Raw genomic sequence first — 25,652 nt, 5'->3', positions numbered from 1 at the left:
CCCCGACCTTTCGACGCAGCAAGAGCTCGCGTCCAGGGGCCAGGAGCTATTGGACTCATATGGGACTCGTGAATAGGGTTCCACCCCCCCCCCCCCCTGACGCCTGCGAGCGTCACCTGAAATGGGCTCAGCGAAAGTTGTTTCTCTCTCTCTAATAGAGAACAAAACAAAAAAGGCAAGTTTTGGAGGGAATTATTCTTCAATGATGCCTATTGCAATAGACATCACCGTTGTTGTGTTTTACGCAGCAGGAACCTACACAGCAGGAGAAGCTCCGGTGAAGACAAAATTTCGACGTTGAAGCTAAAGAAACGCAGGTCCTAGTTTTATTCCCAAGCTTGTGAATCTATGTATACGTGCGCTACGAAGCTCATCATTTGTTTTTGGGATGATGTGGTTATAACGTGTAGGACAACATGCAAAAAAAGATGTTTCTGCTCAATATAAAATTTTGAATTGCCAGATGTTGTAATTAATTGCCTAATTAATACATCAGCTAATACATCCACTTCCACACCCGCCGCGGTGGCTCAGTGGCTAAGGCGTTGCGCCGGTGAGCACGAGGTCGCGGGTTCGATTCCCGGCCGCGGCGGTCGCTTTTCTGATGGAGGCTAAAGCAAAAATGCCCGTGCGTACGAGATTTCGGCGCACGTTAAAGATCCCCAGGTGGTCCAAATTAATCCTGAGCCCTCCACTACGGCGCGCCTCATCGCCCGCGTTGCGTCGGCGCGTTAAACATCCACTTCCACCGCTCTTTATTGTTTGTGGGATAATGAGGACCTAAAATTTAATAAAACACACACAAAATATTCTTTTTCTTATTATAAAAACTCAGGGATGAAAGGGTTAACTTGTAGTGGCCACCTCGGCATCGACGGCAAGCGCCCTCAAAAAACATCACCAGCCCCAGTCGGTAATTTGTATTCGTAATTTTTTAGGACTGCAGTGAGCTGATCCACTTGTGAGTTCAGCTGATTAGTTAGCTCCGAGTTAGACCTATACTGCTGCATTGTGAGACCCAAGACTTATTTTAGAGACCACGTGGTGTGCCCCTGCACCTGGATGGTGATTTGAAGTGTCATCGCTGTTTTTTTTTTTTTGTTTGTTTGCTTTTGTCTACTTTTGTGGACACCGTTCGGTTATTCAGAATTTTCAAGTGAATACGTAGTGCCAGCCAGGGCTTCCTGTTTTGATACTACATCTGCTCCCGCTTGGAAAACGCGCGCAATGGAAAACGCGCTTGGAAAACGCGCGCAATGAGTTGTCGCTGCCGCGACAACTCAGAGGGGGATTCCGTCCGCGTATATGCCGGACGGAGACATGAGATTCGCGTGAGGGCCTTTGCGACCGGTAGGAGGCCCAAGTTGAAGGTTACGGGGCAAATCCTACTGGGCAGGTCGTACGGTCTTTCCGTGTTTTTGCCTATACTGATCGCAGCGCTACGGTAGGTCAGAAAACACCTAGCATGATGGTAGACCCTGCGGCACGGATTGATAGAGGTTGGAGGCTGCGTGTCCTGCCGTATCACAGCCAATGTGCAAGTTAGCTACCAACAGTTCTGGGTTGTCGACTCGGGTAATCGCCTGAATTACTTCATCTGAAAATTGCAGAAATAGGTCTTGCATCAACAACTTACGGCTAACGCCAGCATTTCGCATGGTAGGGCACCGGTGTGGTTGACTTGTCGGGTAATCAAAGTTAGGATTTGGATTTCGACGACTTTGCCAACGAAGCACATAAGACATGGGGGCTACTTGTCTCAGTTAGAGCCATGGGCGTACCCCTTGGGGATGAAAGATGTTTTGGCTGCACGCCACTATTCGGTGCACTTCCCATTCGCGAGTAGTAGTTGAGAGATTCTATTATTTTGACTACAGATTTATTGTCCCGGTTCTTCAATTCTATTTGCCTCGTCTGCCATTTTGTACGCTGTTTCTTCTTTACGCAGAAGGTCAGATGTTCGACCTACTATAGTCGAGAAATACCTTCATATGAACTGGAATAAAATTCTTTCTAATACAATATGTTTGCGAAATAATAGACGTTCTAATAGAAGATACAGTATTTTTGAAGGATACGTGACACCATGTTGACCCCCTGGTCCTTGTATTGCATGAATCGCTTTATGTGTACGTTTTTTCTTGGGATATACCTCACTAGCTACGTCAGCTAAAGATGTAACTTGTGCTTGTTTGGAAAATAAGAGGCATTGCCATTACTCTATTATCAATATTACTAGAGAATCAATGATGGACATTTGCCTCTGGTGAAATGATGGTTCGATGGAGCGCACTCTACTTGACCGCAGACTCACTTTGATGCGAAACGCCAATCAATAAAGTCCTGCGATACTTGTCACGTTCTTCACTACCGTAATTAGACTAATAAAGAACATTGATGCGTAATACCCTGCTTCCTCCCTAGGCTCGGTATTGTCGTGATGTGGGGTCTTATTCGGCACCACCAGTTCATGCCCTCGTTTCCGGCCACGTTTGTTGAAATTCAAGGGGAAATAAGAGGCTGGCGGATTTTCGTCACATTTTTTTAACCTCGACGAGAAAATCTTAAGCAATGTTCTTTATTTTACAATGATTTTCTCAGAAAATTACGGCGTTGCCTCCAATTGTATGCACTTCGCGCAACTCCCTTGAAAATCAATAAATATGGTCTATAACCCGCTATAGTTTTACACTTATTTCCTTCACAGGAGAAACAGAGAGACAGACTAACTATTTAAAGTGAATGTTTCGTGAAGTTTAGTTTTGCATTCTGTGCATTCCTTCTCGTTTTTGTCTTTCTTTTAAGTTGGAAGGGGGAGGAATACAGGGTATAAAATGCCTGTGTCTGTTTATTCAAGAGGATCGAACCAATTCAGAAAAAAAATGTCTAGAAAGAGTGCGGGCCGAGATGTCCAAATGGAATGTAGCATTTGTGAAAGGCCTGGTGTCGATAGACACGTTGCAACTTAAAGTTACTTCATAGGAAAGAATTTGAAACTTGCTGGGCCACTCGGGATAACTGCTACCCCACCCAGAAAGACCTAGTAGAACCACTTCAGAAAGACAGCCTTACTGATGCAGTAACTGTTCCCGTTAAATGCAAAGTCAGTACATTTTCATTTAATGTCGTTTATTTTCATACGACAGGGTTTCCCAGCTCTAAGCAGGCAAGCACAATATCAATAGAAATAATAGGCTGCGGCCCTGAAGTTAAAAAAAAGAATTCAACATACAAGAGCAGATTTGCAGACCAACAACAATACACTTAACAAGGAAACTACCATAAATCGTAAGAAAATTGCTTTTCGGGAATTCCATTATTCCCCTACTAGCGGAAAAAGCAGAAAATTTAAATATGGCTTTACGTGGGAAGTATGATGTATTAGGATCTCAGGGTGATGACGTCGGAGCAGAAGCTTGGGCGAGTTGGTAATACATTGCATTAGCGGGGAGCGCGAATTAACACGAGGACAGAGAAGAGAACGACATAGACATGCACAACATAGCGCTTCGTCCTGTCTATGTTGTTCTCTTCTCTGTCCTCATGTTAATTCGCGCTTCCCGCCAATGCGATAACGTTGGGTATGCCTTGTGGATATAGGCGTAAGGTGCTGTGTCGAGTCTAGGGCTTTCCGGCTTTGTGCGGCGGCCGCTAATCGCAAAAAGTAGATTCTGTGACGTCTTGACACATCGGTCAGAAAGTGGCTAACGTGTCGTCACTACTTAATTTGTTTTGTTTGCAACCTACATTATTTGTTTGTATTATACAGTGACATTGGTAGCATAGCTATCCGTACAAAGTAGTCTTTTTACGAACCCAAGTTGTATTTCGTCATCATGTCCCTTTTAAACATAAACCACGTGAATGAATTCTGCCTCAGCTGAGAAGGGGACTTATCAATCTAAAAACAAATCCGCAATTTTTTTCTAAGTTAGTAACGTTAAAGCGTTCTCCGCAATAGGAAGAAAAGATTGTCACGAGCGAAGAAAATATCGAAATCAACATAGTTCTTTCTGCCGCCTTTTCCGATGGGAATAGCTCTACTTGTTTTCAACTTGTTTGTTTGCTGTGCTGCGAAATTCCGCATAATATTCTGTAGAACTGTTCACTGGGCAAGTTGGGGCTGATGCATTCTGTTCAAACAATGCCAAGCGAATTGACTTAGAGAAAAAGGGACACAGGACCCGCGCTATGTCCACCTGTTTTTTTTACGTCAATCGCATTTGCTATGTTTGAACAGAACTCATAATGTTCCGTGATAGCTACTCACGTGGCAGTCCTTCCACAACTGGATCGGGTAATCCGTCAAAAGATTTATCCTAGAATATTTCAGGCGTTTGCGACAATAAAATGCTAACTTGCCCAATGGCGTAACACTTTATAAGTTACCATTCTACATGTCGTTTATCACCTTGTTCCCTCTCGGTGAAAACAGACAGAGATGATTGCCAGCAAGGGCTACCCTGTGGAAGAACATGCCGTACTGACAAGAGATGGCTATATCCTTTTCCTGCAAAGAATTCCGTTTGGCCGCAGTGGGCCCAGCAGGCAGAGTAGGCCAGTAGTTTTCCTCCAACATGGTCTATTTGACTCCTCAATTGACTGGGTCATGAATTATCCCCATCAAAGCCTTGGTAAGTTAATGTATACATGTTTCTAATTCTCTTAGTTTGTTGCATATTCTGGCTTCGAAATTATCCCCATCAAAGCCTTGGTAAGTTAATGTATACATGTTTCTAATTCTCTTAGTTTGTTGCATATTCTGGCTTCGAAGAGCCCTGATTCTTTGCTTATGATAACGGATTACCACGTCCGCATATCTAACGTCATCACCCGTTGCATGTTCACTTCCAGACTGAAGCTGAAGCTTGGCCTGTCATAAGGCCAAGAAAGGAACACCGAATTTACCATGGCTTATATATACATATAGATCGGCGCTGTGTTGGAAACAGCAAACAAAAAGCTGCCTGTGCAGCCCTCATGCTTCTGTACACACAATTGACATACCAGATAGATTGGTCAGCATCCTATACTGCATGAGCATATTAAAATGAGACAACAGCACGAAATCATTTCTTGGGGCTAGGTTCATCGACGAGGCTTCTGCCGGTGTCGATTATAGCAGTCGGCCTCGACAGCACATTCGCAGCAGCTAGTCGCTTCAAAGTCCCCAATTATGGTTAGACGACACTGCCTCCATAGAAGCTTAAGGTAAACTGAGGCTACGGGATAAATCTGCGATGTACGCACTGTTCTGTGAACAAGTACCAGCCAGTAAGTATTATGAGCGTGTCCAGTGATTATGTGTGTGCTTTTCTTTGATGTGTGTTATGGAGAGTGTCGCAGCTAATGGAAGCTAAGCGTGCACCGAGGATTAGCTGTTTTGTTAACTCCTCCACATGCGTGCTTTGGCCACACCAGCGAAGTAGCGTAAAATAAGGTAGTCTGGCACCTACCGCACCTGCCCGCAAGAGACGCGTTTGTGACGTGCCCCAGTCAACGTGACAAAAGTAGCTTCGCCCCTGCTAATCAAACTGTGTAATTTTTCGACAGTTTGTGCAGCAGAGAGCGGTGCACCATTTCCAAGTGAGTGAGGACGCCGATGCATCCTAACTCACTTGGACCATTGATACATTACCTGAAGTCGATGGCTGCGGGAATGAAGTCATATACTGATTGTATAGAGCACTGTCATCAAACCGTCTGATGATTCCTCGCGTCAGTAGGCTGTGTAGAATTCATCAATTATATATTACGCGTCTCCTGAATACCTTTCCCAACCTCCTCCTAGTTTATGTGTTTACCACTGCGTCAACCATTGCGTCAACCATTGCTAATTATTCATGTTTTTCACAGGGTACATATTGGCTGATGCTGGATATGACGTCTGGCTTGGAAATGTTCGTGGCAACGACTACAGTAGCCACATCACATACACCAAGAGAAAAAAGAAATTCTGGGATTTCAGGTACGCTTCTACCACATAGCTTAGGGCCTTGAGCGAGTTGGTGCATGGTGAGTACGAAGAATGTTGGATTTTCTTCCTCCAAGTTTGTCTCGTTTAACAATTGATGTTTCATTCTGTAGTAATGAATGCCTGGCATCAGAGAAATCCTGTCTGTACGTGCGTCCGCACGTGTTGAGCCCCCTTCCCCAAGTTTACCAACAGCGGAGCTGTAAATCCCGCCCGTAAGTTGTCTACCACGAACACAAAAAACAGCTCCGCTTTTAAAGGATGCACCATGGCGAATACGGTATTATAGCAGTACATCCGGCTTTCGCGCCCGCTCGAGTGTGATCCCAAGTGAGCATTCGTTCGCTTGTGCGTTCGTTGGCTTGTTGCCTTGCTCGTTCACTCGCTCGGTGGTTCGTTAGTTCTCTCGCATGCCCGTTCCTGCCTTCGTTTCTTCTTGGTGAGCTTGGTCCGGTTGCGTGCTGACGTGGTCGGCTTTGGGAGAGATGTGAAAGGCTGGGGACAAAACGACACGGACCTGCAGTCATGAAAAACATTCAGCGGCAAGTTCGGAAGCCCATGTGAGGCGCAGCAGCCATGTATTAGACGAAGGGAGAGGGGCCTCAAGCTCTGGTGCTTCTCCAGTCTTGCGCAGCTAGTCCACATTGCGCCAATTTTTTTCCTATCCTTGCACCCTAGCCGGGCAAGACGAAGAAATTTGCTTGTTATGGAGGTTTTGTGCACGTAACCTCCTACTGTACTTATTGCTCTCGCGGACCGTAAAACAAGATGAAGTTAATTCAAGAGTGTTCTCTTTCTGTACGCGTGCGATGTACGCAAAGTTCTTTTGGTGGGTTCGGAACAAACAAGCATTCACGCACTGGCTCACGCAAAAGTGCTGCATCGGGCCCACGTGTATATTCCATGGCCCACCGTGACTGCACGTCAACAAAAACCTTTAATGGGAGCCGCAGAGCCCGTAACTGACCGTAAGCTCTCCCACGTGCTGCACCAGCCACGCTATTGCTCAAGCGAACCTGCTAGTGCAGTAGTATTAGTAGTAGTAGGAGTAGTAGTAGTGGTGGTGGTCGTAGTACTGGTACCGGTGGTAGGAGCAGCAGCCGCAGCAGCAGGATCAGCAGGAGCAGCAATAGAGCAGTAGAAATGAGTTGCCGCCTCAGGCGAGTTTAGCAATCAATACTGTATTGAATACACACAAAATAACCCTTTATTCCTAATTTAGATGGCCCATAACAACTACAGCATGGTTTAAGACATTGTCCTCGAGCAATTCAATCACCCCTGCGAATTTTGATATCATCTGTTTCAGTATGTGCCTTTTCTAGTCACTGTAGATCGCGAAAAAGTTCGTCCACTCGAAGTTGAGGCTGGCCCATTTCACAGTCAAGTTATGTATGTATCCAGCATGAGGAGAAAAAAGAATTAAGGCAGGACTGTCCTGGAAGGGCTGTTTTAATATCGCTAAACGTGAATGGCCCATTCATGTTTAGGGACAGCTCTTGGTGGGTCACAGCAATGATGTGCAGTTGGCCCTGACTCCGTCAAAAAGCAGATTAACTTGCCTTCGTGGTGGACTCATCGGTTTTCTTCCTAGCTTCAGGCCACTAAACTTAAAACCAAAAAATGTATAGTTGTGAGAGTCGATATGTACATGTTAAAGTCTTACAGCGCAGTTGCGATGCGAGTTAGCGCGCTTCTTGCAATTTTTTTGTTGTTCTTCGTCTGTTTGTACTGTAACACTGCAAAGTTAAACTTAAAAAGACTGGGATAAAGTAACATCGTGAGGAGCCGGGCACATGTTCGGGTGTACCTATATAAGGCTATGTTCAGACTACCGACGCAAAAGCCATATTGTGATCTACGGACGTAAAAAAAACGCCGTGTCACGCAGTTCAGTTGGCCGAGACGTAAAATGACCTCATTCTTTAAAGTTCTTGCGACAGTTGCGGCAACAGCCTTAACCCGGTCTAGGATGACCTACTGTTTCTAAAAATACGCTCTTTTATGCACACGTCCTCTGTGTCCCAGTAGCTTCGCATGTGAAACACACTGTATTTATGCACATCCGAACACCTATAAATGTGCGTGGATAGGAGTGGAGAAAGGGATAAATCTAGTACACAGGCTCATGTCTATATCTGCGCAGCCGTTTATCAGTCGTTCTGAAAGCAAAAAATGTGTGGTTGGAAGTCGGTAGGTACATGTTAAAGTTTTACAGCGCAGTTGCGATGCGAGTCAGCGGGCTTCTTACGAATACGTTTTGTTCTTCGCCTGTTTGTACTGTAACACTTCAAAGTAAAACTTAAAAGGACTGGGATAAAGTAATGTCGTGAGGCCTCATCTGAAGCCTTCAGAATGACGTGCAAAGTCGAGCGTCGACCAGTCGAATGGCGCTGCGTTAAGGTAGCATAAATTTACCACGCAGTCCACGGTCCTTTCCAGAAACACCCCATCAAATGGAGGACACTCCGATAAAAAGAGATAAGTCTAGATTAGTTATGAACGCGTTACCCCTTTTTCCTCTCTAATAAGGCGGCAGAGCGCGGCGTAATGACATAGAACAAAAGCATGCTCCTTTGAAATGCAGGATAATATCGCGGGGACGCCGCCATCCGTTGGCAACGTGGTATGAACAAGCAATTCCTGAAGCGCAGTTCGTGGCAATAAAATATATACACGGGCCCACGTCCTCATCTGTATTCCTGTACGTTCGTAGGGATTCGTATACGTGTGAATGTCATTATGATACCACGTATTCACTGCGGGTATATTCATTGAATACGGTTATTCGAATTGTTGTGCAAAACATCCGAGAAGATCTAAACTACCCAAATTACAATGACTGCTTCGCAGCTTTGATGAAATGATCGCCATCGACCTGCCAACGATGATCGACTACGTGCTCGAAAGGACGGGACATGGGAGACTCATCTATGTGGGACACTCGCAAGGAACCATGATCATGTTCGGGCTCCTCGCCCAATTTCCGAAGTACAACAAAAAGGTGAGCTATCCTCCAGGCATTCGGGCCTCCTCAATAACGGGTGAAGTTTAACCGAAGATTGACACTCTTTGTCCGACACTACACTTCAATTAGTTTCTGAAGAATTGGTGTTGAAGATCGGGGGATATATATTTTAAAACGAAGCTTTCGATATCTCACTCATTAATCCACGCGCGCCGAAAACGCACTGCAGGAAAGCCAACTTTCTCTGACGATGACGATGATCGTGGAAACACCTCAAGAAAAAATTCGCTGCATATTTTCATACTTCGTTGCCGACGAAATGTCGACGAAAGGCGATACTCGTCTGGCGCTCCTGCCAAATAAATGCTTCCCTTCTTTTTCACGCTCAACTCTTATGCTGTTCCTCTGCGTCTCACTCCCCCCAAGATAAATACGATACAGGTTTGGTCATGTTAGTTTAAATTTACCGTGTTCAACAGCTCCAGGCCGGGTGCCTCGATGCCAGCGCTGCCGTACGGCGAGACGCGCGTGAATCGAGGCACCCTACTCCACACGCGTTCCAGGCGGAACGTGAAACCTACCTAGTGGGAACTTTCGTTGCTGTTGTGGTTTGATTTCTTAAAATGCCTGGCGCGGGAGACAGCCGGCGAGGGAGTGAATTGTTTTCTGCAGTGAACTTAGTATTTAATTTGTATCTCAAAAATCAACCATCCATGATTTTGTTAATAAACAAACACTGCAAATATCACTTTTGTATTCATTATAGACCTCACCTTTGCGGAATGTTTTGTTCTTGTTCAGGGATATTGACAAGCATGAACATTTCCTCCGGACTTTTACGTTTAGATTTGGCTTTGGGTATGTAAACTTAATGTAAATCTTCTATTTCACTTTGGCCGGCTGACTGGATTGAGTGACGGACAGACAGACAGACAGACAGACAGACAGACAGACAGACAGGCGAAAATTTGTGCGTTCAAGTAGCCCAAAAAAGACTATCGTCTTTAATAAACAGCGCGAGTACAGGGTAACCGCTAGACGCGACACCGCGTTAGCGGGCAGCCCCAGCGCAGTCGCTTGCGCGCGACAAGTGCATGAAAGTCGGACGCTTATTTGATGTACCGAGTTTGGTCATAGTTCACTTTCCAGTCGCTTATCTAAACCGACCCATACGCGTTGAAGAGTCCGTGTGCTTACATCCATTCGCCATGAATCTCGCTAGAGGTAGTGGATTTTGTGCGCCTTACGCGAGCTACGTGCATCTTGGCTGTGATGACATCCGCTAATAACATCTGCGCCTGACTTCAACTATGAAATATCTTGAGAGAATGTATAAATCAAAAATTAGGGTATTCACCTTCATTGTAACGTGCAAGGTATGCAACGCAATGTTCAGCCAAGTGGAAGCCGAGGGACGTAATCAATTATTTACATTCGACGTGTATGTGCGAATTGCAATTCTAGGAGGCTTCAGACTAGTGGTTGGTTTTGGATATGTACAGATATGCTTGCGGCCGGCTGTAACACCATGTAAACGTACCTTTGTTCCGTGCATGCCCATTGCCTTGGTAATGCGTATCCAGCTGGCATTTCTGTAGTCGAGGTTTCTGCATTCGGTTGTCCTCTGGCGCACACCACGAGGACGTCCAGGCCGCGTCACGAAAGGGTGCCTCTCTAGGAGGCGATCCTCTCGTTCTGCAAGCGAGCCAATACAGTTGTCTCTCTCTCTCTCTCTCTCTCTCTCTCTCTCTCTCTCTCTCTCTCTCTCTCTCTCTCTCTCTCTCTCTCTCTCTCTCTCTCTCTCTCTCTCTCTCTCTCTCTCTCTCTCTCTCTCTCTCTTTCTCTCTCTCTCTCTCTCTCTGGTCCCAGATCGCGGGTTCCCTGCACGCGAGGGCGTCTCATTTTCTTGGACGCGCGTCAATAAAGCGCCCATCTTTTTAGGGCGTGGAGGCTCAAAGAGGGAACATTCTGGGAGCCGCTCAGGGACCTACACTCCTGTACAACGCCTCCTGGTGGCCTTAAAACAAGCTTTTATAGTGACGTCGTTATGACGACACCTTATGACGATACCTTCCGGCTCTTATTGGTTGTGGCCGCACGACGTATGATCAGTATGATCGCATCTGGCTCGCCAGTCGCACGTCGTGAGCCCACTCCGACGAGCGTACGAGGCCAAAACCGTTCCTGTACGACCGTCGTAACGATCAATCGCATGCCAGTCGCATGCTGTATTCGTGCATGTGTCTTGTGCTTTAGTCTGACGGACGTACGTGAGATTCCATTTTTTACGTGGTGGTCTTTACGTTGCTTCCGTACGTAGAGGTGACCAAAACGTCGGCGCCCTGCCCGCCAGCCCGCTTCGCAGAGATAATAGCTACGTCGCTGATCCCTCGACACGATATTGTGTTTTAAGCTGTGGATTTTGCCATCAATTTGGCAACTCTTACCTTTGCCTAAAGTTTCAAGCGACAAACACGTTTTGTTTTTCAGATAGAAGGGCGATTTCTCAGCTGTTAATCTTGACGAAGTAGCGTTTGTCTTCGTCATATCAACAGTCTCGCGAGATCACCAGTGGCTACGGCAGTGTGTGTTAGTTAGCAAATGTCGCTAAGAATAACGCCCGGCTAGTCACCGTACGCGCAGCGTACGAAACTACATGCGTGTGGGCTATGTCTGCTCCTCATGTTTGCGTAAGTGAACTTCGTGCGCACGTGAAACACAAACTGTCTACTTCGCGGTATGAAAGACAGTGCACGAAAGTACGGTTGTTCCTCGTAGACGTAAGTAGTCATAAGGCATACTTTTTTATATTCAGTGTTTTCGGCTCTCTCATTTTTTTTTTTTTTCAGATCAAACTCTTCGTAGCACTCGCACCGGTAGCTTATCTAGGGCACCTCACTTCTCCTCTACGGTTGATTGCTCCCTTTGGACGACTAGTCTGGGTGAGTACTCGGTAGTCACATTGGTAACTTTAGGAATTTTAACGCTGTGGGAGCGCGCCGGTGAGCGCATGATCTTGAGACAAAAAAAAAGGCCATGAACAGCATATATTGAGGGAACAAAAATGATTTCTCTCTCCGCTCCCTTAATTCTTTTCGTGTGCTGTTTTCAGGGGCGGGAGGTCTGATTTCTAATCTGTCTGAACTATATACCACATGAGCGTCACCACAACATGATATACCTTTGCATACATTCGGCCAGCGTTGGCAGTGCACAAACTACTTTTACCCACCACCTTTTGTCTTTTTGTTATTATAATTCTGCTTGTATTTTTTTGTCGCGATTTCCGAGGAATGCATGTCCTCCTCGGTGGTGTGATGTGTTCCGTGTATTTCTTTCCCAGCGATTTCTCGGAATGATAGGCATGTACGACTTATTCGGAGCCACCGAATTCTTCTCCTGGCTGCGCAGACTGACGTCCAGGTCCCAAATGGTCAAGAAAGTTCTTCTGGATCAATTCTATTTTTATGCAGGCCTGGAGCCACTCCGGTACAACATGGTAAGACGAAGCACACTCACGCTGAGAACAATCGCCGGGTTAATGCGGGGACATTGTTGAGGGGAGGGAGGACGGGAGAGCAGGCGTGCCACAACTGATTGTTCCCGATGTCGGAATGCATCTCCACAAGCAGAAGTGTCGGTATGAAACCCGTACGTAGTTTTTATTTTTACGAAGGGCCAAGCAGAGCAAAAGCGAAAGGTAGCTCGGAATGTGAAACGCTTCCAGATCTAGAGTCCGAAACAAGCAGGTACGAACAGTGCCTGGTAATAATATGCTGATGGATGTGCTCCAGTTCTTAACTACAACATGTATAAATGCAAGTCTTAACTATGATTACAAATAAAATGACCATTAGGATGTTTCGAAGATTGTTCGAAACTGTTAGTACAATATCAAAAATATCTACACTCAGAAAACGCTATAGATCTCAGATACCCTGCAAATAAAGGCATAGTACATGTGTATGTACTATACGGTATATATATCAGGGTGTCGAACCGGAACCGCACCGAACCGAAAACCGGAACTGAACTGATATTTTTGGCGGAACTGAACCCGAACCCGAACCGTTATTTTTTTAGCACGCTGAACCTGAACAGGAAATAAGCCGAAAAAAGAAATAACGGTTACCGATTCATGCCGAAACGGTTCGAGACTCCGCGCACACCCCACCTCCACTCGTCCCGGTGAATTTCTGACGCATTGTTTTCGATGCCTTCCATAGACTGGAATACGAGCCACGCAACATCTGCTGACGCAGCGTTTCGTTTGGCCGGGCATCAACAAGGACGTACGCGAGTGGACGCGCTGCTGTCTCGTATGCCAGCAGTCAAAGGTTCACCGGCACACCAAGGCCTCTCTCGGCTTGTTTACGGCACCAACTGAGCGTTTCGACAAGGTGCACGTAGACATTTTGGGTCCCTGGCCTCCTTCAAAAGGCAACACGTACCTACTAACTTGCGTGGATCAGTTCACGCGTTGGATCGAGGCGTTCCCTCTTCCCGACATCCGTAGTGAAACCATCGAAAACGCCTTCGTTGCCGGCTGGGTTTCCCGCTATGGTGTCCCATCAACTATCACCACCGACCGAGGTCGCCAGTTCGAGTCGGCACTCTTCCAGAACCTTCTGACCCTTCTTGGCACTTCCCGCATTCGGACCACAGCGTACCACCCTATTGCCAACGGGCTTGTTGAGCGTTTTCACCGCTCCCTCAAGACTGCACTCAGGGCACAGCCGGACGCTACCCATTGGTCCACCTCCCTTCCGTTGGTTCTGCTGAGTCTTCGGGCTACTTTGAAGCAGGATCTACACTGCACGCCCGCAGAGATGGTATTTGGTGCGTCGCTCCGCCTGCCGGGAGAGTTTTTCCCTGATTCCGAATCATCACCGTGCCCTGATCCCACCGACTACGTGACCAAACTACGAGGTTCGTTTCGCTCACTTCGTGCGCCCGCACCACGCTGTCAACAGCGTGCGGATGCCCATGTTCCCAGCGGGCTGACAACGTCCCCTTACGTTTTTGTCCGCCGTGACGCCATGCGCAAACCACTTCAGCGCCCGTATGACGGACCCTACCGCGTCATCCACCGTGCTGATAAGCATTTCACCATGGATTTGGATGGCAGACAGGATACTATTTCTGTTGATCGCCTCAAACCAGCGTTCATTGAAGAACCGCTCTCTACACAACCGGACGAATCCACACTACTAAGTGCGGATCACCCTCCCCAGCCACCCCAACCGCAACAGACAACAAAACCAACACGACGACCTCCAAAAGTATCCTTCCGGTTTACCCCACGGCTCCGCCACTAGAGGGAAGGGGCCTCCTGTAGCAGCATCAACGCAGCGAAGACGACGAAGCACCACTCTGCGGCTCACTGCGCGAGCCTCGTGGCGCGAGCGGTCGGACACCCGGGAACTCTGAGCGTTCGGCCAGGCATGCCTGCCGCTGGCCCGTCAGCTGCTGACGTGTTCTTAATATATGTGTTGTTCTGTGGCCCGACGTTTTTATTTCCTTGCGTTGCAACAAGTCTTTCTGGATTGGATTGGATTGTTGCAACAAGTCTTTCTGGTTTGGATTGTCTCTTGAATAGAATGCGTGTGTTTGTGTAGTAGCCGTGGCACGTCTCATGGCTCTCCGCACGATCCTGCCCGTTCCTTCATAACACTCGGTCGGAGAACGATCTTGATGTACGTTTTGGGGAGTGGCGATGCCGGTGGGTTGCGCCACGCAGAGCACTTGCGAGCGTCGCGGGGGTTTGGTGGTTGCTCAAGGTGGGTTCTTGCAAGAAAGCGTTCCTGGATTCGAGGTATTTTCGTTGTCGGCGGCGAATATCTGTACAGCCAGCTTGGTTGAGATAGGCGGGATCGATGTTTTCTCCGGCTACGGCGACTTCCATAGCTACGGTGGTTGTAGGGAGCTAGGCATAGCGACTAAGTCTAGCTCCGACGTGACGAACGAACGAGGCCGGCTTCCCCCCAGAAAAAAATGCAGGAATGTCCGAAAAAACGTTTTCTGATCATTCCTTACACCTTCCGGCGTCCGCTGGTACCGGCCTTCTGGGTCCCAGACGAATATTTCGGTTCAACACTAGAAAAATTGCGGAGCTCACGCGGGGCACGTCTGGTCAATTCGAGCGACTAGAGCGGCCCTCCCGCAGACTGATGGAACCTTTACGAAGGTCACTCTCATTCGTCCTGTAAAGCTGGTGTCGAGCATTAACGCTTGATTGGGTAAATCGACTGCCAGCTATGACACTCGCGTCGTGAAAATGCGGAGCTGTCGCCAAGGCCCTCGCGAAAACGTCATGACCTACATCTACGAAGAACTGCGCCTGCTCGCAGACTGTGACTTCTCCTGGGTGTCTCCACTTGCGAGGCTGTATTTCACTGACAGCCTGGCCGACCCATCTCATGCTGCAGTCTTGTCCTAGCAGTCGCCGGAAGAGAGCCCTCAAGCGTTCATCCAACTGGCTGCAGAATTGCAGCAGAGCACAGCCGGGTGGCCACAGCCTTACCTGCAACCCTCGCCGAAGTCCCTGGTATTGTCTGCTGGCCCCAAGCCGGAGACGAGTAATACGTCATTAAAGGCCCAGGACGGGACCGACACTTCGCTCTTGGTAGTCACTGAAGATGGGGCCCCGCATTTAATGTCTGCATACCAAGCCAGTGACTCGCCGACGGTTTCCTCCGTCCCGACGCAGGCCTCTCTCGTCGGCGAGCCATCTTCGACGTGTGCCGGACCGGGGCACTTGGTGTTTCCGGAGAGCAGGCCTGTGCCGTCATGCAACTTCAGTCAACTGGGAGACCTTCGAAATCCGACAGAGTCAAACGAGGTCCAGAACCCCAACAGCTGCGTCGGCGAAAAGGGCTACCGGGAACGTCATCAGGGGACTTACCCGCAGCTCAACTACGTCAACATGAAGAGCAGTGCCACCAAATATTTGGCGCTTTCCCTGCGGGCATCCAAATGTCCTTAGAAGAACTGCCAATTGGGCTTGTTGGTACAGATTCACGATTGTAAAACGCTACTTGAAAACGACGACGAAGGAAGAAACACAAAACGAAGCGCTTCGTGTTGTGTTTCTTCCTTTGTCGTCGTTTTCAAGTAGCGCTTTTACAATGATGAATCCAAATGTCCACCGGAGCAGCGGCCGGATCTGTTGACGCTCACTCCCACCCCCCCGAGTAAACTAACTGAGGACAGATCGTACCACTTCGAGGACATTACAACGACTGATACACCGAGCAACTCATCCGCCAGCGGTTCTGAAGTCTCCGGTCAGGGGCAAGACATTGTTTCAGCTTTGTAATGAGGCTGAGGTTGAGAACATACCGGTAGAAGCTAGGGATGGGCCGCGTCAAGCATTTTAATGGATAACGAGAACAGTGGACGACACAAGGAGGCAATCGTCGCCGACGTGGACTTTTCAGAAGCCCTCGTCGAATTATACACCGACAAAAACAAAGGTAAGAACACCCAAGAAAACATGAAGCCACACAGCGAGGGAAAAAAATTCCCCCGCATTTCCCCGAGGGGGAGAATGTGAAAGTGCGAATGCACGGTTGTCGGCCCGCTTGCGGCGCTTGCGCTCGGCCCCCGCAGCCCACCGCCTCGCCGCCTTCTCTTCCATCTCTTCCATCGGGTTTGTAGTATCACGTGTACACCACGCAGTTATCAAGCCGCTATAACTCCGCTCAGTCGCCAACGCACGCCGCTGACGACGTAGTTTGAATGCGTTAAAGATATAAGGCGCGTCACTAACACTGATATCAGCGTCGCGTCCGTGGCTTGGTCGGTAGAGCGTCGCGCTGCAGCCGCAAAGTCTTCGGATCGAAACCTGGCGCCGGATGCTGTTTCTTCTTTTAAAAATCAGTAGATTTTGCACTCTTATCACTAAATCAGCAGGAATTGAACAAAATCAGCAGATCAGTATCAGTATCAGTATCACAAAATCAGTAGCAGTGGCAGCACTGCGCCTAGGTGATAGCTACTTGTCCGATTTAAAAGTCAACAGCAACTTGCGCCAAAGTAACAGTGAAACAATTCAAAAGAGAAAAGACCAAACAACTTTCCTTCATGTCATCGGCTGAAGACTACGAAATGACAAAACGGAAACGTAGGAGGCAGCAATATCTGCGACAGCTGCCTACACTCGCAGCAGTTTGTGCGTGCGAAACGACTGCAACGAGCGCACTGATTTTCACAGCTTAACCAGCACATCCTGCGCTCATCGGTTCATTTGTGCGCAGTTCAGTACATGTTATCTCCGTTCGACGGAGAAGGGATCGACAATTGGGAGAACGGGAACAACTCTCGTGGCATGTTGGTTCGTCGCAGGAATGCGTTGAAACCAGTTTGACACGAAAGAAGACTCACCGTCAATCATTCCTCTTCCAGTCAAATTGAGCTGACCGCTCTTGCGTGCCAACTTTATCAAATCCACACTCAGCGCGGGCTCTTTTTTCTGGAGATCGAAGCATGCCTGCGGATTGGGCCTGGGATGTTGCGCTCTCAGCTGGGCCTTCGGGATCCGAGACATGACGCTTCAACGAAGCGGCCTGAAGAGAGCGAACGCGCGAAGTGGCGGCTTTTGCTTGCTAAGCCATTGGTATTTTTAGCACGGCACACAGCACCCGGAACCTCTTCTTCTACCGCAAACACTCCGCCGGGCCGACACACAGACTCACGGCGCTCACGGCATACAAATCAAAACGCAACGTGAAACCAGTGAAACGGCGCCGTTACAAAATTCCCCCGCATTTCCCCGAGGGGGAGAATGTGAAAGTGCGAATGCACGGTTGTCGGCCCGCTTGCGGCGCTTGCGCTCGGCCCCCGCAGCCCACCGCCTCGCCGCCTTCTCTTCCATCTCTTCCATCGGGTTTGTAGTATCACGTGTACACCACGCAGTTATCAAGCCGCTATAACGCCGCTCAGTCGCCAACGCACGCCGCTGACGACGTAGTTTGAATGCGTTAAAGATATAAGGCGCGTCACTAACACTGATATACCAGTCGCGTCCGTGGCTTGGTCGGTAGAGCGTCGCGCTGCGGCCGCGAAGTCCTCGGATCGAAACCTGGCGCCGGATGCTGTTTCTTTTTTAAATATAGAGGAGCACTGCGGACGCCGCCGCCGCCGCCGGCGGTGGATGGTTTGGGGTCGCTTATAAAGTGCATTCGCACTTAAAACCGAAGAAGACAACAGCAGTGGGACAAACCCACAAAACATGATCATTCCGAAAGTCGCCGTGGTTTCCTTTGCAATGAGAGAAAACATATCGCTGGCACAAGCTAGACAGGAAGACATGGGCCACAGAACCATGAGACGTGCCCACCGAGAAGAGATGTACCACAACCCTGGTGTCAAAGTGAAGGACCAGCGCAAAGAGCTGGTCGGTGCTCGAAATTGCAGTGCGGCCGAGTGTAGAGGCAAGAAGCTTTGCGAAAGAAAAGCTGCATGAGCGGACAGCAACCACTCCACCAGCAGAGCGACGAGGACGGCGGCCGACTGGAAGCGACGGAAGGAGGAGCGTGGAGTTCGTCCAAGAGGAGCATAAGCATGGCGCGGTAGAATATGGTCGCAGTTTAATTACAATACGTACATATATATGTCGCGAATCAGAATAGGAAACGAAAGGCTCGTTGAATGAACACAGAAATAAGGGAAGGCAGTCAAGAAAGCAAAAGAAAGCAAAGGGGAAAATGTGGCAGGTCATTTTATTATTGAAACAGATCTATTTTTTAAAGAAGGAGAGTGGAGAAAAAATTCCCGCCGGGTGGGATCCAAACCCACGACCTTCTGGAGGTCGTGTGTTCGGATCCCCCCTGACGGGCATATATAAGAATATATAAAAAAATATCCCTCTTACCTCGGTGTTTACAATTGTCTTCTGGAGGTGCCTCCACACTCTAAAATATTTTAAACCTTTAAGGGCGTAAAACCCTGTCCATAACACCCTAGCATAAAAAACCAAAGCGAACGCCAAGTAGGGTGTTTTGTCGTGTGTAGCTCCCTTAAACCCTAGCAAAACACAATAATACACCCTTTTAAAGCGTGTTCTATCGCTCTTACAGCGCTTCAAAAAGTGTTTTCCTTAGCTTTTTGATAGCGTGTAAGGGTGTTAGATATATTCCAAAAGAGCGTAAATCATTTTAAAGTGCACATACATATTCGGCGTCCTGTTACATTAAAGCCTGTGCATGTTGTATTAATACGTTGGAGTTCATGTTTGCAAAGCAATAGATTGATATATTGCTGGAAATTGCAGTGTCTGAAAGCAGTGTATCGACAAAAACCTCCAAGACACATCCCTTCGCTGTCTAGGTATGAAAGCCGCAATGATACAACTGCTCAGGAGCTTGTACGTTTCTGTGGCACAAAATGGTTATGTGCGTGAGATCAACGCTGCAAGCGCACGCATGCACTGAACAAAAGTTGGCGTGACAGGAAGCCGACAAACATACTTGACTCCCTTTCAAGTATGTATTCATACATCTTTTGCTCTTGTGAACGGTCCCACAAGCCATCAAGGAAGGAAGAAAAGGTATACACAAGAAAAATATTTTTTTCTCTCAGCTAATCCAGGCATTTAGAAGTCGTTTACTTTTCAGCCCGAAAGCACCGTGAGCCGGTAGATCCTCGTTGTGGGCTCGAAATAGTCCGAAGTGTGTAGAGCATGCCTCCCGACCTGTTTAACAGTGGCCAGTGCCAAATGGTGCACACGGGACTGTGAAGTACGCGGGTCTCTACAACACACAAAACACTCCGGGTGCAGTTTCCTTTAGACATTCAGTGTACACTGCTAGGCTATTATTCTCGTCCGTATCACAGTTAGAAAAACCGCGCTCAAGAGAATTTCAAGTTCCCTTTTTAAAGGTAACCTGAAACAACGGCGCAATTTATTTTTTGTCTCTATTCCAGAGTCGAGTTGGAGTTATCTTGAGTCACTTGCCTTCTGGAACTTCCCTGAAGAACGTTGTGCACTTCGGACAGGTAATGAGCCTGTTATTTTGCGATCTGATATTTCCGTTCATTTTGTCTTTCTTTGAGAAGAATGCCTCACATAAATTAAAGGTCTGTTCTGTACCGTCTATGCATGACAATGTTGCCCTTTAAACCTAAATAATAATTCCTCCACGCATATGTTATCGCCACTCTTTGAATTGCGTTTATGTCAGCCTATTTATTGTTAGAAATAATGTTTTTTTTTTTTTTTTTTTTTTTTTACTAAACGGCCCGATCATCTAAGGAGGGATACAAAGAAATGCAACAGAGCGCACAGCCTCTGATGAGCGCGGCGCGATCTGGCTGCGAAATTCTAAAGGACTGCGCACGTGTTCAACTTCCACACATTTGAGAGTACAGTTTGCCGTAGAGCGGATTACTGCCCATGCGTAGCAACTCTGTGTGCTCTTTTACTTCCGCACATGGGAGCTGCGCATGTAAGCACCACTGCGCAGGTAAATAGAAAGCAAGTTGTTCGCCCACCCTTTCCCATCTGGCAAGATGGCACAAGATCTGGCTTGGCTCGTCGCTGTCCATAAGGGCTGCGAGCGCATGCTACCAGACTGGTGCACGTTTCATAAATAGGGACTTCGAAATTAGGTGGAAGTGTATGGGTAGTTTCCTTCTTTAAAATACAAGCGGAACTTTCTAAAATAATACATTTTGTGCATGCAGGAAGAAAAACTAAGGAGAGACCCCTCGTACCCTCATGCATTACAGAAAATGTGGTGGATTTTACGTCCCCTTCAATCGCGTCCGGCCACCAAGGATGTCCTCAGAGCGTCAGTGTTGCTTCATTCCTACTGCTGACTTCGGATAGATTTTGCGGTATCCGCGAGTTGTTTCGCCGTTCCCTTACACGAGATGAGCAGGTCCTATTGGAACTAAGTTGCCGGCCAGAAAAGCAGATACAGCCCATTTCCAACAGGTTTGGCGGCCTCCACCGGTTTCTTCAGAGTATCGCGAGCCCGGGGGGTGCCTGGTAAGCTGCTATTCTAACGGAAGGGCCAGTTAAAAAAATTCACGCATCTCCACGAAGTGAATCACGACGAGGGGGCGAAGCACTGTGGATCTTTCTTACCGTTAATCACCCGTGACGTTGTCCAATCGCGCATGTAAATGAGTGACAACGCGTGTGTACAGTGAATACAATTCAAATCCAATCCAATCCGGTACAATTCAATGTAATTCAATCCAATCCTAATCCAATGCTCCTCGCGCATGCGCAAAACTGTGCACAGGGACGCCAAGGGACAAGCCACGGACAAAGCGAGGTCCTAAAATGTTTCGCCCCTAAAAGACGAGGCGCGGCAGAGGATGATGGGAAAATTTAGATGAATCGTGGGCATCCTGACATGCAGGGAACGGCTTCACAACAAGTGACGTCAGGGCCTATCCTGAGTAGTCTTTGCTCCTGGGTTCTACGGAATGCATGTTGCGGGCTGTAATTTATTTGCCGCTTATCAGCGCGGCGAGGTTGACAGCAGCAACTAAATATGCAGCGTCGCTTCGCCAAGCAGACGCTCCAGTTCGCGCTATATATATTAATATTCGGAAACACCTTAAGATACTCACGCACGCAGAGATCTTCAAGCGGAGGTCCCCACTATGACACGCCTTATATACCCGATGTAGCTTCAGCACGCAAAACCTGTAAAATTAAACTAATTTAACTCCGGCAGCTACATATACAGCACTGGACGCTACGTTAAATGTTGTGGCTATCTTGCCGGAATGGCGGGTAAACGCTCCTTGTTCGCCCTGCTTGCTTATGAGCACCTTGGGTAGCGGTAGCCATCCTTCTATTCTACCTTTTTTGCGACGTAGCCGGCGTTGTTGGCGCGTTTTGAAGTCAAATACGCTTTTGTAGCATCATTTACTCATATAAGGCATGCAAGCATACAGCGGATACCTATTAGTTAATTCACACCTTCTGGGATGCTGGACTGCTACCATTAAATTAGACGGGTTCCGAATTATTGCACCTGTGAGCATTCTCCTCTTTGGACGCAAAAGAAATGCAGCCTCTGCAACCCGTAATCGAAACAGCAGCAGCACAGCGTCTCCGCAACATCTGCGCCAGCCCCGCAAATTCTGTTCTCTCCCGCCGCGGTGCCTCAGAGGCTAAGGGGGAGAGAGAGAAGTTGTGGTTTTTTGGCACAGCAACCTTTCGGTTATAATGCGCCAGACGCAGGGTAGAATAGTTATGCAATGGTTAAACGATGTTATTCAAGGTGCTGTGAAGATTAAAAACATTTTAAAACGACTCAAAGATGCACATAGCTAAAACCGGTGTAGAAGGCCGGTGGCCTCAAAAAATTTGAAAACGTTACTAAAATCCACCAACGGTTTATCACTAAGTAAAAGCGCAGGGTGTAAAGGGATGCAAAAGGTGTATAATGCTTTGAAATGTCTGATGCGTGCTGCTTCAAGGTGTGGGCAGCTTATTAAAACATGGAGTACAGTAACAGGATCTCCACAGTGGTCACACACGGGTTTCTGTTCTTTTTGGATCAGGAAGCCGTGTGTGAGCACAGTGTGACCTATTCGCAGTCGGCATAAAATAACCTCATAAAAACAATTACTGTGTCTGCAACTTTTCCTTTCAGATAGGTATGGTTTCACTAGGTGTAACTTATTTTCAGTCTGTCTGTCCCATTCAGTTTGCCAGTACATTGTAATGGACTTTCGTATGGTGTTCCGAAGGTCCTGGTAAGGAACCTTGGACCAGAGGCTAAGGAATTGCGCTGCTAAGCACAAGTGCGCAGGTTGAAGGCGGCCACATTTCAGAAGGAGGCAAAAAGCGAAAATACCTGTGTGTAGATATTTCGGTACACGTTAAAAATCCTGCGGTGGTCGAAATTAATCCGTAGCCCTTCACTACGAAATGCCTCATAGCCCGGGTGTAGCTTCGTCACGTTAAGCCCCACAATTTCAATTCTAATTCTGTTTAAACTGCGTATACGGTGACATTATTTTCATTTGCTGTAGAAATTTGGGGCCTCAACTAACGCGACAAGATATCGCACAAAAAGATCCATTTTCGCAACGTATATTACTTATTGACCCTGACTTTGCATAGATCATGATTCGTTTTCTTTGTCCTATGTTTTCTTCTGGTTCTTTCTTGTTACTTTGGGGTGAGCATTATATTTTTGCCTTTGGAATAATGTTGCCTTAATTTCTTGTTGTTGTTTTTTTTTTCGATCAGCTGGTCATGAGCAAAGGCTTCAAGAAGTTTAATTATGGCCCGCTGAGGAACAGACGAAGATACGGACGGGTATGTTTCCAAAAATACCCGTTTCAGAATAAACTCTGCTCGCTAAAAGCGAATTGGGGGTTCACTTGGGAAGTCAAGAGGTGAGCAGAAAAAGTTCACTCATACGGTCACTGTTCAAACCTATTATTTCAGGTTTATAATTCATTCGCTCCGAGAAATAGAAATAGCGAAATAACAAGATTTCAATGCAGTGATTGCCCATCGAAAAAAATACGATTCGGGCATCCTGCCAACAGCAAACTTGTATGGAATTTTTTTTTGTTAAAGAACATTGCTGTTATCAAGTGATACACACACCCGCCGTGGTGGCTTGCTCCGAAACAAAGACGCGACGCTTCTCGCGCACGCTTTTGTTACGAGTCGGATACGTCATTCGACGCCGTACCTGTACGTGCGGAACCACCACAAAGACTGCCTAGATGTCGCCCTCCGTATATTGATCGAGTGATCAAGAGGGCGCTAGACCTCCCGATCTCCACCTCAAATGCGAGACTCCTCGCGTGGGAGATGGTGAACGCATTCCGCGGGCTCCGCGAAGCGCACCTCACCAATAAATACACGCGAATCGCGCGGACCGAACCTGACCATCGCCTTTTGGACCGGATACACGCGTGCAACACAACCACTACGCGGAGGGAAGGGTACGAGTGCCTGAACTGCGGAAAGGCGCCATCCGAATACCACCCATCCTTGCGAAAATGGACAGAGGAGACCATGGCGGTAGACGCGAGGCCCGCGCGAATAGAGTTCCTGCGTATCGCGTAGCCTATGAGAGCTATATACATGAACTCTACGGACGAATGGCCTGCATCGCCACTATGGCGACACACACGGCGTCTTTTAATTGCACGCCGCGGGCCCTCCGCGAGGGGGATGGTACCCGGCCGCGGTGACTCATGAGGGAATGTAGGTGGACGACCTCTCGTCCAGGGACCCTAACTCAGCGCACATGAAAGAAGTGGAGAACGCCCTCGAAGCTTCCCACGATTCTTCTGAAGTCATCCTATCCTACTCGCAATGGCCGTTTGGGAATTCCAAGCTGGGTTGGATAACCACCACTTCTGACGCAATACTCCTGAGAGCTTGTCGAAACAAGGACCCCAATGTCCGAAATCTAATTTGGGCACCAATTCACCAGGGCTTAGCCGAGAACTCGGCCGCCAACTCCACCGCCAGCGCATTCACATTCCGGGAACATGGCGCAACCCCAGAAGATATTATATATCTTCTTGATATTATATACACATCTTAAACCTCATTAAGTGCAGAACACTTTAGGGGCTCGCCTTGTCGTCGTAGCTCGCTGTAACCCTCGATGTCAAGCGACTGCCGGAGTCAGGCGGCGCAGCGACATAATGGACCCAAGTAGAGCGCGGCGTATACCCGTCGTATGGCGTCCCGCAGAGGCTTCTAAAACCAAGCGGCTTAATATAAACATTCGTCACTCGTGAAGAAAATCTCAAGCATGCCCTTAAAACTTTTGGCACGAGCCTTGGCGAGAAATTAAGCAATGAACTAAGCAGTAAATTTGAAGCTATGGCATCGAACGTAACACAGACGCTAAACACTCAAATTGACGGTCTATCGAGTCGGGTTATAGCGCTAGAAGGACTAGTAGCCAACATATCGCTACCTGCGCAGTCGAGCGCAAGTATCGGCCCCATAACGACGCACAAACCCTACGCTCGCCCGTCATCAGTCGAAAGCCCATAAACAGTTAAAGCGTCAGTAGGAACCACAATTCTCGACATGGATAGGAATAACGACAACAGCACCAACATTATTGAGGGCTACACCGTATGACAATGGAACTCCAGGGGATATCGTCGCAAGAGAGGCAACATCCAGCAGCACATCGCGAACCTTTCCGTCGCTGAAACGCCTGATGTCATTGCACTGCAGGAAGTTGGATGCTTAGCCAAATTACTCAATTATAAAGCTTTCTATTCAAATGCGGGTGATGAGAGCAAGGACAAACCCGCACTCTGTACGCTGACCAGGAGAAACGTTCCTGTAATACAACACGACATCGGAATCACACTGACTGAGCACGTGCTCATAGAAATTTTTCTCACGAGAAGGAGACAAAAGGAAAATAGCCTTTTTGTACTAAACGTCTACAGTAACCCCCGAAAAAAGCACAATTTTTCAACTCTTTTCCGGAAGGCAATAGACATTGCAAAAAGGCAACCCCTATTCATAGTGGGTGATTTTAACGCCCCGTGTACGGCTTGGGGATACGCCAGAGACACACCCAAGGGCAAACAACTCTGGGAAACCACTCAGCAAGACAGACTCTCTCTCATAACTGATCCCGCTCACCCCACGCGGTACGGCAACAGCATCAGCATGGACACCACTCCGTATCTCGCTTTTACCAAGTACGCATCTCAGGTCGCCTGGAATAACACTCGGGAAAA

The 25,652-nt window shown here is 47.8% G+C and overlaps 1 protein-coding gene across 4 annotated transcripts in view; it reads left to right on the top strand.

Annotated features, from left to right (window-relative positions):
- LOC144144473 (lipase member K-like) overlaps positions 1-25,652 on the top strand; it is a 48,263-nt gene that overhangs the window by 11,227 nt on the left and 11,384 nt on the right. For 2 of the 4 annotated variants that reach the window (XM_077675929.1, XM_077675932.1), the window contains 8 exons: positions 4,436-4,634; positions 5,857-5,968; positions 6,088-6,189; positions 8,828-8,978; positions 11,792-11,884; positions 12,286-12,441; positions 19,869-19,940; positions 23,164-23,232. In XM_077675929.1, coding sequence (XP_077532055.1) covers positions 4,436-4,634; positions 5,857-5,968; positions 6,088-6,189; positions 8,828-8,978; positions 11,792-11,884; positions 12,286-12,441; positions 19,869-19,940; positions 23,164-23,232 — 954 coding nt within the window. The remainder of the gene's footprint in view (positions 1-4,435; positions 4,635-5,856; positions 5,969-6,087; positions 6,190-8,827; positions 8,979-11,791; positions 11,885-12,285; positions 12,442-19,868; positions 19,941-23,163; positions 23,233-25,652) is intronic. The other 2 variants (XM_077675931.1, XM_077675930.1) reach the window with 2 other exon arrangements.

Source organism: Haemaphysalis longicornis, unplaced genomic scaffold (assembly GCF_048455015.1).
Source record: "Haemaphysalis longicornis isolate Haplotype H1 unplaced genomic scaffold, Haemaphysalis longicornis Haplotype H1 scaffold_7, whole genome shotgun sequence".
In the NCBI taxonomy this organism is placed as follows: domain Eukaryota; kingdom Metazoa; phylum Arthropoda; class Arachnida; order Ixodida; family Ixodidae; genus Haemaphysalis; species Haemaphysalis longicornis.
The sequence above is the reverse complement of the archived record's forward strand: the minus strand, read 5'-3'. Positions and strand labels throughout refer to the sequence as shown.